The sequence below is a fragment of the Acartia tonsa genome, chromosome 6 (assembly GCF_053477335.1).
Source record: "Acartia tonsa isolate MP-2025a chromosome 6, ASM5347733v1, whole genome shotgun sequence".
Taxonomy (NCBI): Eukaryota; Metazoa; Arthropoda; class Copepoda; order Calanoida; family Acartiidae; genus Acartia; species Acartia tonsa.
The window spans coordinates 1,230,809-1,248,701 of NC_137265.1; the positions used below are offsets into that span (position 1 = coordinate 1,230,809).

The 17,893-nt window shown below is 28.8% G+C and overlaps 2 protein-coding genes across 4 annotated transcripts; both read right to left on the bottom strand.

Annotated features, from left to right (window-relative positions):
- On the bottom strand, positions 1 to 5,173 carry LOC145321542 (uncharacterized; the record flags this gene model as incomplete). Of its 3 annotated transcripts, XM_080162949.1 has the most annotated exon segments (6): positions 1 to 139; positions 543 to 619; positions 2,609 to 2,755; positions 3,102 to 3,135; positions 4,012 to 4,058; positions 5,025 to 5,173. In XM_080162949.1, coding segments are annotated over 2 exon segments (214 nt in total), but the record flags the coding sequence as incomplete, so codon positions are not given.
- Positions 5,174 to 9,710: 4,537 nt separating this feature from the next.
- On the bottom strand, positions 9,711 to 10,713 carry LOC145323219 (uncharacterized). The gene is made up of 2 exons (XM_080165666.1): positions 10,362 to 10,713; positions 9,711 to 9,984 (listed from the first exon to the last, which is right to left on the bottom strand). Exons 1-2 carry the CDS (start codon positions 10,691 to 10,693, stop codon positions 9,801 to 9,803), a joined length of 516 nt encoding a protein of 171 aa, XP_080021792.1. The 5' UTR covers positions 10,694 to 10,713; the 3' UTR covers positions 9,711 to 9,800.
- Positions 10,714 to 17,893: the final 7,180 nt, after the last annotated feature.

The window sequence follows — 17,893 nt, forward strand, 5'->3', positions numbered from 1 at the left end:
GAAAGTTTATACTCATTTCACCAAATTCTTCAGCTAAATTTGATGATTGAGAATCTTGTGATGATAAAGGGAAAACTCCAAATTGTAATCCACAAGTACACTTGGTAGAAGGAATTGTAGACTCCATCTCAATTTCATTCTAAATGTATCATATGTTATGTCTAAATTTTCAGGCCTTTTTTCTTAGTCATAGAATACTTAATGCATGTAGCATCATGAAAATTGTATGAGATTTTCACAAAATTGAAATATGTAGGACACATTTAAGTCTAAAAATGAAAAATTGTGGACAGAAGAGACTGACAAAGTTTTCTGCAGACATTGAGGATAAGGGCCTCCAGGACAATACCTGGATCTTAAAATTATATTATGCAGTTGTGCTTTAGAATATCTTTTACTAGGTATTGGTATTTTGCAATATTTTTGTTTTCATAAAACTTTGAATGATTTGTTAAAGTAGTTGAAATATTTTTTTAAATTTAATTTTCAAGACTAATACCAAATTTCAGGTACTATAATTTATAAAAATACAGAATACATACCTTTTTACTTTCACTACCAGGACCTGCACAACCTATGTTCTCATCCATTTCAGTTTTACTGTCTAATTCCTCCATTTCTAAATAAAAATTCTAAGATTATATGAAGAAAATAATCTTTCTCTGTTCACGGGTGGACCCTCAGATGTAAAAACTTTATTTTAGTGTTTGGCCAAAATGACTTAGCAATTGTATCTGTAAGTACGTCTAATAACACCCTTTGCTATTTTTAAAATACTAGAAATTTTTTTTTGCAAGAAAATTGCATAAATTCGCAACCTTTTTTAGCACCACTACTTAACTCGAGTTTTAAAACTTTTTATATAAAATCCTTTTTACAAAAAATATCAATAATTACTTAAAATTAAACCTGAAAGAAGAAAAAATCTCATTACATGTGTTAATTTTCATGTTTTAGGTCTTTTTTTGAGGAAAGTATAACTTCCACATTTTTGACAATAATATATTTTTTTAACATTTCAAAGTAAAATATAATAAAACTTAAACAATTTTTCTTGAATTATCAGTTGAAAATTTCATCAAACATGCAATTTAAGTGATGAAAATTTAATAAAATCATTTTTTGAATGTTTAGAATTACCAATTTTCTACATTTAAAACAAAATGTTAACAAAATTTAAAAACATTCTAATATATAACTTTAAAAATCAATAACATTTTATAAAATGATGTTTTAAAAAATAAATCATTAAAAGGTATTAAAATGCATTTTAAGTTGCTTAAAATTAAAACGAGAATATCTTTTTACACTTTATTCTTTGTAATAGAGATTAATTGTCATTTGCTGAAAATGAAACATTTAATAAACTAATTGAATCTTTTTGTGACCATATTTAAAATTTTTTATTTTTACACTAAGGTGTTTTTTAATAAAAATCTTTGTTAATTTCTGTTTTACGACAAAAAAAGAAAGGGACTTTTTTACTATTTCTAGGTTATCTTATGCAATTTAAACTATATAATATGAAATAAATTTTAATTGTCTTTCTTTTGAGCCACAAAACACTGTAAAATGTAACATATATGCAAAAATAACAATTTTTTTAATGAATATTATAATATCCTTATATGACATTGCATCAGAGCTTATTCTTTAGATCATATGTTCATGAAAAGTAGCCATAACTTGGAGGGTTGCGCTATTTATTAGAATATTAAATAAACTTGAATGGTAAAAATATTAGCATAACCTTTGTCAATTCAAATGCTTTAGGTATATGATTCGGAAAGTTAGTTAAAAAATAGAGAATTTGCTGTGTATACTGTTGAAAGACTTTCAAAAATGTGAATTACAAAGCAATCCTAGAAGATCGGGTCGTAGGCGAGTCTTAGTCGGGGGTTTTCTGATAGCAAATATTGCGTTATTGGTATACAATGTAAAAAAAAACATTTTAAAGAAATTCTTTAAATAAAACCCAATGTGTATTGACAGTACAAACATCTTAATGCTAGCAGACATATGTTTATCAACATTTGCCGAAAACTATTTCCACAAGAAAAATTATTCAGGTTTCTACTTTATAATTTTAAATATTTTTTTCTGATAAAATGTTTGACATATATCTTATAATCATTTACCAAAAGAAATATTTTGATAATTTAGATTTCAGAGAAGATGAATCCCTTCAAAAAACTAAGACGACATTTTGCATCTTCTGCTATGACATTTTAGAAAAAAATATAAAAAAACAAAATTTAGTATGAAAACTATTTTTATCGATTTTTCTGAAGGTATTATTGTATTCTGTTGGTTTGTTATTACCATTTACTTATATCAAAAGTGCCAAACATTGTACCCTAACTTATTCATTTAATAAAAAACTAACCGTGATGGTATAAACATTGTTATCTTCAATAAAACTATTTAATTGATTTTTAAAATCTATGATTCCTCTTACAAACTATGTTTTTTACTATTTCTTAACTAGTTCTGTCCAGAAAGCTTTGGTTTAAAAAAGAATTAAATTACAGCTTTTAATGTTGCTGTCAGACATAGATAATTTCTCTTTGGGAAAAATGCTATGTTGTGATACTGTAGAATAACTCACCTTGACCATATAATACACATTACAGCTATCTCACTTTAAACATGTTTATTCTTGGAAGGATTGGAAGTTATATTAGCAGCACTTCTAGCTGTTGTGGTAGCCAGTGAAGTTGGAGTATCTGTACTTCTAGTTTCTATACTTGTTGCACTGTCATAAAGGGGTAGTTGCATAAAGTACATTTAAACTTGAATTTAGTGAACTGGATATTTTTTCCGTTCGATAGTTTAAAATACATCTACAGGACATATATTTGAAAGAATTTTAATTATCTACCAGGAAGTTTTAAATATATCAAGGCTGGAAAATTATGTTTTTTTTGGATATATGCATATGCAACGTATATGGCTGTCCTGTTTTCACAAAAAACAGCATGATGACTATTTTGGTGGTGCCTAATTGATTGCTATTCATTGTAATACAAAATTATATATGTCAGATGGTATTCTTGTAACTTTTGCTTGCAATCTTTTGTAATGCACTTCATGCAACTAACCCTTTTGAGAAACCACTCTTGTCAACAGAATTGCCTAAAATTGAAGGTGATTTAGAAGAATACTTTTAAGAAATTTAAAAAAAAAAATAAAGTTCTGTTATATTTCTTTTAAGAAATCCCAAGGCTGAATACAACACTTGCCCCATAATAGAAAACACTTTACCTATAGGTTATGTCTAGTACTTGCATTAATGTAGTTCATATTTCACAAATTTCTAATCCAATGATAGTAAGTAGTAAAGTGTAGGGTTTATATCGAAAAAAAGTGAAGTGATTGATTTCTATTTTTCAACACCCTTTAGTAATGAGATATCTATGTTCTAGAAAAGTTTGAGAATCACACAAAAATACCAAAGATAGGTGATAATATGTAGAAAATATAAATTAAAGCTATGTGTCCTTTTATCTAAAGACATAATAATCTCATAGAACAATGGGTAGTTTAACTTTGATACTACTTTCCACAAATAAATTTTTGAAAACAGACCAAAACAAAAAAGATGTAGAAAAACATGTTAAAATAAAAAAAAGCTACTTGCACTTTAATCTATCAAAATTCTAAACAAATATCCCTTAGAATGTTGGGAAATTTGTATTTAGATACTATTATCAAAAATACTAAAGATATGGGGGAAAATATAAAAATAGCTAAAGACCTGAAAAAAAAGAGAAAATCACATTTCTCCCAAACCATGCTAACGGACAGACGGAAGAAATTTTCAATTAGTACCTTTTCTACTAATAAGAGAAAGATTAGATTTAATGAATTAAGAAAGGGCACCATAGACTTAACCCCCCCTCCCCCCTGCAAAGAAAAACGCTACCCACCCCTTTAATTCTTTTAACTAACAGGAAATATTTGTCTTTAGCTCCAATATAATTTTAAATTTTTTTTTAGAAATATACATACATACAAATGAGGCCAAGTTATTCCTTGGCAGCAAAGCTTCTCTACAACTAAAATAACAAAAACGTCAATCAATAATTCAATTTATACGTACTAGTGGCTTCACCCCTAGCCTCTATGGGCTATGCCTTAAGGCGTATTATAAAACCAATCCCCAAAGAAAATGGTAGTGTACATTTTTCATTTTTTGGGGTGTCGCCCCCCCCCCCCCCTTCCCCTCAATTTGTTTTTATTTTAATACTTTCAAAAAAATCTAAATTAAAAAAAATAGGCTTTGGAAATTGATTCTCCCCTGCTCAAGTGCCCCTAGATTTTTTGTCTTTAGTGAAGGATCTCGCTAGCCGCTGACACGATATGGTTTTCCTTTAGAGTAAACTTCTTATAGATCAAGGGAAGGTTTTTAACTTTTTGGGGGAAGGGTATCTCCACCCTCCCAATAGATATCACCCCTAGAAAAAAAAATAAATTTCTTTTTAAAACTGAAATTGAAAGAGGCCTTAAGTGCCCCTAGATACTTCTAGGGAGGTAGCCGCTAGTAGATTTTATAATAGGATAATAGGATTTTTTTTGTATACTTATAAATTTTTAATGATATTTCTCGTATTCATTCGAATCCGGTGGATAGGAACCGGTTCTCATCAATACGAAAAAACTATGTCTAACATCGTATTATATCCAGTTTTCTACGAATATAAAAATGTACAATTATAAGATTAAAACCAGTATTTTTAGCCCTGAGGTGCCGGAAAGCCGTTTATAATACGATGCGAGAAATATCTATTCCAGTATGGCTTCAAAACCGATTAATATCCGCTGGATTAAAAACAGTTCTTAAAAATCACGTATAGCTTCGTATTGCCGACAATTTTCCATGAAAATTAAAATAAAAACCATAAAATTAACACCAGTTTTGTTAGACCGGTTTCCCGGCCTCTGGGAGCTAACAAATCTGGATATAATCTTAAAAATCAGTGAAAAGCTGTCTATAAAATGACTTTATTAATAACTATTCGTACCTTATACTGCAAATCACATAATAATGTAGTATCTCATGACTAACATAGTATAGTAGTTCTATTATACTCTACTATTTAATTTAAATTTTTTCTTTTTGGATAAACTGATAACTGGAATGATATTTCAACATTTAAAGCAATCAAAGCACTGATCAAGTCAGTAATGCACATATGTTTAGGTTGCCAAACTTAAACATTATTTTTTTTTAAATACATCTTTTTGTCTACTTTTTCTATTTTGTTGGAGACAATATAATTTTTTTAGAGTGGTGTCTCATCCCACTTATAAAATAGCCTAAAACCAAGGTATTACAAGTATTTTTATGCATGTCATATAACCCAATTGGTCCAGCGGTTAGCAAGATCTTATCCTTATCTGAACAGATAAACCGACATAGACATTTTATTACTTTGAAATAGAAAAAGGTTTTTCATACATTTTTATTGAAAAAGTTAATGGGGGTGGTTCGTTTCCTCACCCATTCGCTAAATAGCCTTAAATCTGCCCTAGACTTACCTGAAGTAATTTGTATAACAATTTATAAGAAATAATTTCAAATATAGTTAACATTTCAAAAGGAATAAGTTTCTTTGATATTAAGATTTTCTTTAAACACAAATCAATTGTTTGCATCATTAGATTATATTTCCAAAAATCTCCAATGAGTTAACATTTTTCACCATGTAGTTTTCATTTCATGTTTCATCAAAAGAAGTACACATTTTTTACTTTTTTGGTTATTACAAAAGAATATCAAATCTTCCTCTATCCAAACCCAACCAAACCAGGAAATCATAAAGGCTAAACATTTTCCCATCAACTAGAATCCAGGAATAACTCCACCCATTTTTTCAACAGACTTCAAAATTCAAATCTCCACCCACACACAATCAAGGACAAACATAAATCCACAACCTTTTTCCTCCCCCCCCCCATTCCTCCCACTTCTTTGTCTCATCCCATGTTTTTTCTTCTTCCTCCTCCTTCAACTAAAAATCACCTGTCCAAAACTTCGCCTATTTCCTAACCATCCAAGAAATTCCTTTAATAAAAAATTTGCCCCGCCCCTTGATTAACTCAAACAAGGCCAAAGATTATTCACTACTCCTCCTCCAAAAAATTGATGTTTTAATCCTTTTTTCAAACTTCTGTAATTGTCATTTGTATTTATTGATGATAAGTTTAAAAATAATTTGTGACATTGTTCTATATAAATGTATGTTTAATATATTTGCTGTTATCTTATGTCTCATACCTATATTTTTTTAGACAAAATGAATTGAAAATGATTGCTACAATCGAAATATATCTTTATGTCTTAGAATAGTGTATTTTTTTTTTTAAATAGGTTGAAAAACATACTAACTTTAAAATAAGATCTTAATACCCACACACAAACACACATCTTTCTATAAAAATAGAATTTTTTTCTTACAAATTTGGACACCATGATTTAACACATTTATGCAGTAAAGAAGGCAGGGATTCTTAGAGATAAGAAAATTGAAGATAAATTTCTGTCCACTCACAATTATAATTAACATTACATCTTGTGTAGATTAAAAGTTTTGGGTACAGTCCCTTTCGTGGCAACGCACCTTAAGGGGCGATTCTTCGACATTTTTCACAGTAGCTTTTCTCCTATGTCTAGTCCCCAAAACTACTAAGCAACTGAGTTTATATAACTTTGGTTAGAAGTAAAATTTACAGTCCAATGTCCCTTTTCTCCCTGAGTAAGTGAGAGTGTGGGTATAGCGAGGGGAGGTATTATTTAGATACAGGTATACCAGGGATAGGTCAATTTTGGAGAGATTATCTGTGTAGGTAACTTAGGTATAGGGCAATAGACGGTGAAATAATATTTCCTCTAATCATTTCTATCATAATATTCTGTCTTTAGCTGCTGAAATTCATGGAGAGGGAGAGGGGGGGGGGTGTATGACTTTCATTGTCCCCTCCCTTAGTTTCCTGATGCATTTGTTTATTATATGTCTCCAGAATCCAGGAGGGGGGCATGGCTTCGAAACCGATTGATATCCGCTGGATTAGGACCGGTTCTCACTCATACTGAAAACTCACATCTAACATAAAAATTCAGAGAATGTTAAAGTAAAAATCATGAAATTAATCCTTTTTTTGTTTAAATTTTATAATATTTATTTCTATACACGCGGAAAGCTGTCTATAATACGATGCGATAAGTAACTAATTTAGATTTTTTTTGTGTGTCAATGAGGGGGTTTAATATTAGCAAAGCTTCTCTATAAATAGAAATCTCCGTCTGTTTTAAATGGGGAAAATTGAAAATCATGGCTTCTATTCAATATAGACGATTGATTTTTATGTAATGATTTACTTTATTTTTTAAAAAGTTCCAGTACACTTGATCCCTCTGTATGTCTGTCTGTCTGCAAGAGCACTATACATAATTTCTATTTATATAAGTTTTATCACTTTAAAAACTTATCATATATATTTTTCGAACCATAATTTTTTTTGTGCTCCGCGCAACTGGGATGTTGTCATCCTTGTTTTTCACAAGCGTAGCTATGTTACAACAAGCTTGTGACCTTGCGACGGACAGCTCAGTGAAGCCCGCAGTTGTATGTGGCATGAGGGGGAGGGGGAAAATTTTGTTTGTCTGAAGCAAAGGATATCCAAAATGTCAGTCAGTCTGTCAATCATGAAACAAAAGACATATAAATAATTTTTCAAAGATTTTGTGATTTTTATTGTTTTTCTTCCTCTCACTAAAAATTTTGTTGTTATTTAAAAAATAATCATATTTTAAAGTCTATTTATATAAATAAGTTCCTCAAATGCCATGATTTCTTAAATGATGATTCTATTATCTGATTTGAAAGCTTAGCTTTTAGGGATGTTGTCATCCTTGTTGTGTATATTAAACATAATAACAATTGTTGTATTTATTTTTCCCAAAAAGAATTTCAATAAGTATTTTCCCTCAAATTGTTCCTTTTTAAAAGGAAATTAAGCAATTAAAATGTTTCTATTTTGATATTGATTTTGCTTGAAAGTTAGCTTAGAAAAGATATTGTTGAATTAGACAAAATACTTCCTGGTAATGATTGTATAGTTGCTGTGCTTATTGCATCTAATTGTTGTGAGAACAATAAGTTGTGAGAAATATGAATAAATCAACAGTAAATGTTATCCTTTGCAGTAAAATTCCTAGGCAAATTTTACACAGTATAATTGGTAATCGTTAAACTATTGTCATTTAATTTTTTTTTCTGTAGCAAAAGTATTCCTTTAAATTATTAAACAAAAAAAATAAAAGTACGCACATCTTTTTATCCTTTGCTAAAGGATTTTTATAGCAGATAAACAAACATAACTTTGTCATTTTTTTATAGTTATATGTTATAAATATTATCAAAGCATTTTTTTAATTGTTTTATTATAAAAGTGACATTTATAACATATTTATCAAGGTTAGAATAGAATATTTAAAGATTTAGATATTGTTATAAATTTTTATCTTATTGTTTCAATTTCAATACAATATCTAAATTTTTAATGTAACACTAAGATTATCATAAAACAATACTTAATTATAAAAATAAGAATGTGAGTTATAAAGTTTTTGTAAATAGTAAAGAATCTAAAATCTTTAATTTTCAATGTTTAACATAGATATTTAAAATCCTACGTGGTTAAAATTACATGTTTTTAACCATTACAATTACAATAATAATTGGATCAAAACTATCCCAAATATGCAAACATATGATGCTAACATCTATTAATATATTAAACCCTTGCTGACCAAACGGAAACCAGTATCTTTTATTGAAGCAGAATCACTGGATAGATTTAAATGAAGATACTTTATGGATTTAAACTTATAACACAAATATTTAAAATATACTCTGTATATAAATTGCATGGTCTAAGTTGTTATCAAAAAAGAAGGTAAAGTTTTGTACAATTAAAAAGGTAATGCTTTGATTTTCTAAAATGATTTGGTGTGTTTTTAAGTATAAACAGTTAATGACTTCGCCCCTAGGCTCCAAGGACTTCGACCAAAAAGGTAATGGGAGGTAACTACCCCCCTTTATATAGAATCATCCTTAAAGCTGATCATAATCATCCTTAAAGCTAAAAATATTTTTAGTTGCATTCTAAAAACTAGATGATACAAAATAAGGAAATGACAATGAGCAAATAATTTTTCTTCTATAAAATCCTTCCATTTGAATTTCTGCCCTTGTTAATTTTTAAATATTGGAGGTAATTAAGATATGCTGATTTCATTGTCTCTCATTATCTGGTAAAAATAAAATTTTCATTTTCACTCAACTTGATTACAGTTTATGGCTGTATTAAGCATGAAACAAGGCAGTTGTGTAGAACCTATTCAAATATTTCCTATATGCACATATTTTGTAGATACCCCTGATAATGTTTTTCTTTTTTCAGTTGGTCAACTTGGTGATATGCAAAAGGATAGTATAATAAAACATTCTTTTCCTAATTCAGACATAAATCTCTTTACCCAAACCCATGACTTTTGAATAAAAAAGGTCTATAATTTTGATTTGTCCTTGCAAAATTGTAGGGATGGATTAATTAATAGTGAAGGATTAAAATTATATTTGATATTGCATTTGATGTAAATGGAGTTTAAGTATATTATTATTGAGTAATAATAATTAAATACATATGTAAAGGAAAGATATAAATTCAATGTTTTATAAGTTGTGTTTTGATTAAATACTATAGACTTTGATAGATAAAATATAAATCAAAATCTAGCAAGTGACAGTTTGATAAAGTATGATGAAGTAAGTTAGAACAGTTCCAAGAATAGTCACCAAGAGTCCTCTATTGACCTCAAAGAATCCAAGAGCAGAGAAAGGTCTCCTTTGTTCAACATCATGAAGCAGCATCAGTACTTCAGGCCTCTCATATTTTGTAGTTCTGACATACAGTTCTCTGAAATAAGAGTTTACTTATTAGGACTGGGCTGTTGCAGCCCCTCATTTAGTTCCAGCATTTCCAGCTACTTAATATGACTTAAAAAGAGAAAAAAGAATTTGGATAGCAATTTCTCTTGGAAGGTTGGATTTATAAAAAAAAGTTATAAACTATTCATGCACCGATAAAATGCTTTACTGTAAAGGAGAACCATGTAAGTTCAGTAGTTAGCGATATCCTTTGCTATAGACAAAGTTTACTACTTTATATAATAGGATACAAATGTGAGCAAAAACAAGAGTGTAAATATTAGATTCTAATAACTGAATTTGGTTTCAAAATCAACATTTCACTGATTTTAACTGAGTTTATAGTACAAAAAGAAAATTTATTACCTTATATTTGAAATGGTCTCTTTGTATTTGTCATAGCACTTGTCCAGAGTGAGGCAGATATAAGTAACCTTGAAAACATCAATAAGAACACATATACTTGTGAAGAAAACAAATTCTCCAAATGACCAACCATCAAAATTAGTACAAGAGCTGGTGCTGAGTTCATAAACCATATTAATAATGCTGATGGTTGAGTAAGAGATGCTCATAAAAATGGGCCATTGACAAGCATTCTCAAAAGAAGAGAATATCTGGCTAAGAGTTTTAAACCCATCTACATTGTCCATAGCTGTTAGTTTATGTTGCTGTATTTTGAATGAAGATATTGCCATTTCAAGTGTTAGATATGGGAGAGAACCTATCAAAAGAAAAATATAAAAGAATATCATCTATAACACAAAGTAGCTTGATGTCTGTCCGTCCGTCTGTCCCTTAAGATCTCGGTAACCACTGAACCGATTGGATTCTACCCTTCAGGGTATATACCTATTGGTCCTGTAGTGGTTTTAAGCTATTTTCTTGGGGGGTGGGACACCCACAACCCCCCCCCAAAAAAAAAAATTTCTGGGGAAACATAAAAGAATTTGGATAGTTGAATTCTTACTTGCTATACAAAACATTAAACTTAGTATTATGGTTAATCCAAACTCCCGAGTTACATTGAATTTGACTAGAAATCCCAGTAAGATCATCTCAATTGAAATGATAAGCATAATCAGAATCATCCCATAAGAACACTTTCCAACTGATGTTTTATCTTTGATCACAGAATTGTAAATCCTTCTGGCTTGCCATAGGCTGCTACCAAAATAAACTGTATCCAAACATTTCTGAATCAACCCTGTTTTCAAAATATATATTTATTTTTTAATTATATAACCGTTATTTCACTAACTAAATATAATCTTTTCAAATTAATGTAGAGTATTATATATAATAGCAAAAAATTTAAACAAATGTGCCATACTTTTTAAAAAGTCAGATCATACCATAAGTGTTTGTAGCCTTTGTTTCTTGCTGTATTATCACATATCCTTTTCGGAAAGTATATACTTTCCGGAAGCCAATCTTTATGAGGAAGGTATTTTTAGAAAGGGGAAAATGTGAAGAAAACACCCATGTAAATTAGAAAATCCGCAGAAATCATTTTTAAAAGTTATTGGCAAACATTTGCAATGTTAATTTGCAAAATTAATTTTATGCCCTAAATGACATATTCTGAAATAAATCTTTTATGAAAGTTTATTATCTTTGAGTTTAGTACATGCTTAAGACGTAAAAAATATTTGCAATGTTACTTTTTTCGCCCTACATGTGAAAAAGGCATTTCTCACATTTTATTATAGAAAATTGCATATAAACAAAATAATTTTTTTTTCTACAGTCAACACAAAAATTGGCATAAAATCTTTCATTTTAAATGTAAAAGTCAGATAAAGAATCCTTTTTAGAGCAAATATAGTGCAAAAAGTAACCAAGACGTTTTAGCAAAGTATGAATATCTAATGAAATAGATACTTTTAAATTTTGATATACATATCAGATAAAAATATATAAAAAAAGAGATCAAAAACTATAAAACAAGGTATATATTTTTTTCACTCTGTCACTGAATAAAGAGCACTTTTAGGTTTGATTTTAACCAATGCAGCACTTAAACACTCATTTTTCAAGGTAAATAAACTAAATAAATGCAATTATACAATTAAGTCAGTTTAATAATACAGTAAGCCTTTTTGTAGCAATTTTTTTTAGTTGAAATTATTCTTTATTTCTATAATAAATTGTATTAAAATCTAATGATTTGAAAATTCGTAATTAAGAACTTCATTTTTACACTGTTTTGACATATAAATTACAAAGAAAAAGATTAAATCCTTTAAGTTTGAATAATACTTTATATATTTACATAATAAAAACATTAAAATTGTTAAAGATTAAAAAAAAAGATAAAATAAGTAATTTTTAAAATCATTTTGTGTCGTCTTCATAAACTATTTCCAATTTTATATTTTAGTCTGGTAGAATTCATAATTATAAATAACCTTTCTTGAGCATATATATGTTTTATTGAAATTAATTATAAGAATGTAAAACATCTTTTGATTGCTTTAATATTAACAATTCACCTAACATTTTGTTATTTTACTTTTTTTTGAAACTCTTTTATTCTTATTAATAATTCTATTTAACACAAAAAGCTCATAGGGAGTTGATAACCTTTATTTCTTGCTTTGTATTCTAATCAGGTATTTTATTTGACTATTTTTTTAAAAACTATACAGCATGCATGTTTGTGTCAATAATGAAGACATTACGGGTTTTTATGTACAAAAAGTTGTTTTAAAGCAAGAAAAAAATATAATCTTTCTAGAAACTAATATACAATTTCGTAGTTTTATATATGTCTGTATTTTGGTTTCTAAAAAAAGTACTATACCAACAAACATGCATGCCTGAAAATTAGTTTCAATATTCGTATTAAACAGGAAAAAGAAACTAAGTCATCGTTATAATTATTGTTTGTCAATTTTGGTGTAAGGTTTTTTTTAATGAAACTTTTTTGGATCTCGTGAATTCGATTTCTGCGGATTTTCTGGTTGCCAGAAATGAAATCTACGCATCATTTTTAGCTAGATGGCATTTGTCTGGTTAAGATTGGATAAAAAATTCTTTGGTTGGTTAAATTTAATAAGTGTGTTATGAAAAGAAACATATGTCCTTGTAATCTATTTATAGTTCACCAATAAACTTTCAGAAAATTTGCTATCATTAATCTCTGTTGGTGAATTTTTGGAAATGATGATTTTTTTACACACATTTTAAGCACAAAAGCATATGTTACTCATAGAAATACATCAAGTTAAAATGGAAAAATAATAACACTTTTTGAGGGACCATACTATTATAGACACTCTTGTAATGCCTAGTTTTTCTAAAAAAGTTTTTAAAACTATTTAACTTTATTACTAATTTACCTTTGAAGTATTTTGGGTCTGTAAAGTCAGGAAATGCTAAATAAGCATTGTAGACAAAAATAATCAGTTGTATTGCTGTTAGTATAACTGGAAAAATTATACTAGAAAGTTTAGAAAATATTCCAATTATTTTCATAAATTTTACAATCCTTTGAGAAAATATATCTTTTGAGTTGATATACAATTACATGAAAGTAGTTTTCATTATTAATTCTTTTACTTTTTATGGGTTGATGTTTAAATAGAATAATTAAATCCCAGAAGGATTGGCAGTACAAGAGGAATTTGTCAAAACATACCCAGAAATCATTTAATTCCAAACTTAATTAGTTTTAAAGATTCATGCAAAGATATCTTTCCTGTCAAGAAATGTTTTATTTCTATCTATTTTTATAATTTTCATTCTGGCCAAAGGTAAGACCATTACTGATAAGTAATAATGTACCTATAGGTTTTTGTGTATAGGTAACTATAGAGACATAATTACAGTATGACCCCACAAAATTTACTTACAGGGTTTTTGGCTCTTATTTATTCATTAATGATAAAAGAATTTCTATCCATCTAAAAACCACAAGAAATATTACCTTTACATAAAATAGAAAAGTGTGGTTTTTAGAGCAAAAATTAATTATATTTTAATGTACAAAATTAGCTGACATTTAGTCAAATATTGAGATCATTTCAAATTAAGTTTTAGTACTTTATTTCTTTTTAGATAATAAAAACAAAAAAAATATCAAAAAAGAGAAGAGGGCACACTGTATTTCCATAATGCATTTTCATGGTAAACAGTCTACAATCTATGCAAAGCTCCTATTTAAACTATTGTTTAGTGAATATACATAGAAACATCCAATTCAACTAAAATTTAAAAAATAGCTTTCTACAATCAGTTAATAGGATTACAACAAAAATCCTGATTTTGTTTGTGTTGTTTTTAATCCTAAATTTCCTTGACTTAACTAAGCATTTAATTCAAAATAATGGATTAAACAAATACTAAAAAATTTAATTTGAAAATGAGAATTTTGGTACCTATAGATTATACAAAACTATGGAAAGCTATAAATGAATTTTCAGTTGTATACAATGTTTTTAAATACACTTGTAGTATTAGTGTACACTTCATTTATTCCAATTAGAGATAATAAACCACAATTTGCAATTATAATTGACATAATTTAAGTAATTTATAATAATATTCTAAAGTAAACTTGCAAAATTTGGTGCATATATTCCAATTAGATATAATGAACCACAATTTGCAATTATGATTGACATAATTTACTTAATTTATGATAATATTCTGAAGTGCATTTTGTAAAATTTTTGTGAACAGTGCATTTTTTCCAATTAGAGATAATGAACATTTAATAATTTACATCTTTATTGATTTTATAGGGTGAATTAACACCAACATAATAAAAACTGTTCATTAATGATTCCCCAAGCATAAATATTGGATGTCTTGACTAGCCATGAAGCTGACAACAACTTATTTGAAAGTTTTTGTGGCCTCAGTAAGAGCTTAATGTTTGGCTTAATTAGCTACATAGCTAAATTGTGAGGCTCTTGAATGCTGTCTAGCTGATACTATTTGTGACTGCAATCCCTTGCTAAAATATACACAGCTATCTTCATTTTATTTACATTAAATTCTTTTGAAGATCTATAATTGACATAATTACAAAAAATTACAATTTATACATTGTGGAAAGCATAGCAACTCTATAATAGTTATAGAAAGTCGTAGATCCATTTAAAACATGTTAAGTTTGAAACTTTTTTTCTGTTAAGGGTACAATTTGGAAAGTGTAGCACCTCTATGATTTAAAACATTCTGATTTTGAAACTTTTTTTTCTGTTAATCTAGGTAATATCTAAATTTTATCACATTTTATCACGAAACTCTCTAACTATATGTAGCACAGGAACAATTCATATATTTCCAAAAACTAGAGTTCATAGCAGTTCTAAAGTTATGCATAATACTTTTTACTATTAACACATTCCGCGCAATTTTAAATAGGTCTGCATTTTTTTTGCATACCCTTTAGATTAGATACCTAATTCAAAATCTAAATATTATCAAATAATAATTCAAGTGACAAATCAAATATTGCACTTAAAATTTAAAATTAAATTGGATATTAAGTTTTAGAATAATTATCTACTAACTTTAACTGCTTATTAACTTTTAAAATCTAAAGAATGTATCATGTACATTACCTTGTCTGTTGGTGTAAGTAACTCACAACTTTCTTTCCTGATCCTGTTGTTGTTCCTAAAAATTAAGTGCTTTAAATTTGATAGCAGATTCACCCCTCAAGGCCTCTCAAGTGAAGAGTGGAACTAAAAATGACATGTATCAACTATAACTATAGGGCATGACATTATAATGACACAATGACACTTATGATGATGTGCGTCAATTAAAAATTTCCATGAACTAAAAGGACATTCATTATGTTAAAATTGTGAATAACTAAAATATCAGTTTAGGTTGTTTCTTGCAAATTATTTGTGAATGAGAAGATTACCTAAATCAGAGATAATGATTAAGATCAAAGTTTATATTTTGTAATTTCAATAATATAGAATTATATTAATTTTTCTTTATTCAAAAGCTTTTATACTTAAAATTCTTTATTAAAGACATAATTTTATTTTCAGAGAATTCACCATTTTTAAAGCACACCTATTATAGGAAATGTATGTAAAAATATCCAGTAATATAAAAGTGTGTGAAGGGGAAAATGTACTGTTAGGTGAAATAAAATAACTTAATAAAAGTATACCTTCCCTTTATTCCGCTAATTGCAAGAATCGCATACCAAAAGTAGCTTTTATTAGGGACAATCACTACTCCTTAAAGTGAAGTTCTTTCAAGTAATTGGGCAATTCTTTCATTGGCTTGTGAATATAAGTTTTAGGCGCCACATGATGTGCATAACAATTATAACATTTAAGCAATTCAAAGTTCCATGCTTCAGTTTTTATTAGGGACGTGCAAGGGAGGGGGGTAAAGTGGTGATTACCCTCCCCAAACAATTTTAGGATTGCCATAGGCACTAAGGGATATAAGTTTTCCGGAATTTTAATCTAGGGAGTAGATTTGAAATCTGCATCAAATTTTAAGGATTTTTTATAAAATTCGTTTTTTGTATAATTCTTTATCTAAAAGCGGAAATACAAATTAAGTTAATTAATTTTGGCATCCGTGATTGGTGGATTTAAAAAATCTGCGCTCTGATTGGATGTCGTACATCATTCAACCAATTAGAGCGCAGGTAGTTTAAAATCCACCTATCCTATTGGTCAAAATCAATTAACTTAAAATGTATTTCCGCTGTTAGATAAAGAATTTTACAAAAAACGAATTTTATAAAAAATCCTTAAAATTTGATGCAGATTTCAAATCTACTCCCTAGATTAAAATTCCGGAAAACTTATATCCCTTAATAGGCACCCCCAAAATTTTTAGAATTTTTTTTTATTTTACCCCCCCCCCATAAAAAAGGGGGATGTAACTGAAGCTTTTTTGATGCAGGGGTTGGGGGGGGGGGGGGGTTCTCTGGAACCACTTGATGAACCGTGTAAATATTTTGGACTTAAGCTTATATGGGTATGAACATCTTATGTTTTCGAAGTCAATCCCCTACTACCATCCCCTAGCCCCCCGGGGCTCAAAACCCCCCTAAAAATGAACCTAACCTTAATTTTCTCAGAAACCATTTGACCAATAGAGATGATTTCTTAAACTTAAGCTTTTATGGTTATAAACTAACTTTTGGTTTAGAAGTTACCCCCCTGCCGCCAACCCCTAGCCCTCCTGGGATCAAAAAACCCTAAAAATGAACCTAACCTTAACTTTCTCAAAAACCATTTGACCAATAGAGATGATTTATTAAACTTAAGCTTTTATGCTAATAAACTAACTTTTAGTTTAGAAGTCACCCCCCTGTTGCCAACCCCTAGCCCTCCGGGGCTCAAAAAACCCCTAAAAATGAACCTATCCTTAATTTTCTCAGGAACCATTTGATCAATAGAGATGATTGCTTAAACTTAAGCTATTATGCTAATAAACTAACTTTTAGTTTAGAAGTCACCCCCTGTTGCCAACCCCTAGCCCTCCGGGGCTCAAAAAAACCCTAAAAACGAACCTAACCTTAATTTTCTCAGAGACCATTTGACCAATAGAGATGATTGCTTGAACTTAAGCTATTATGCTAATAAACTAACTTTTAGTTTAAAAGTAACCCCCCTGTTGCCAACCCCTAGCCCTCCGGGGCTCAAAAAACAACTAAAAATGAACCTAACCTTAATTTTCTCAGAAACAATTTAATCAATAAAGATGATTTCTTCAACTTAAGCTTTTATGGTTATAAACTAACTTTTAGTTTAAAAGTCACCCCTCTGCCGCCAACCCCTAGCCCTCCAGGGCTCAAAAAAAACCTAAAAAATAACTTAACCTTAATTTTCTTAGAAACTATTTCATCAATAGAGATGATTTATTTAACTTTATGCTTTATTTAAGCTTTTATGCTTAGA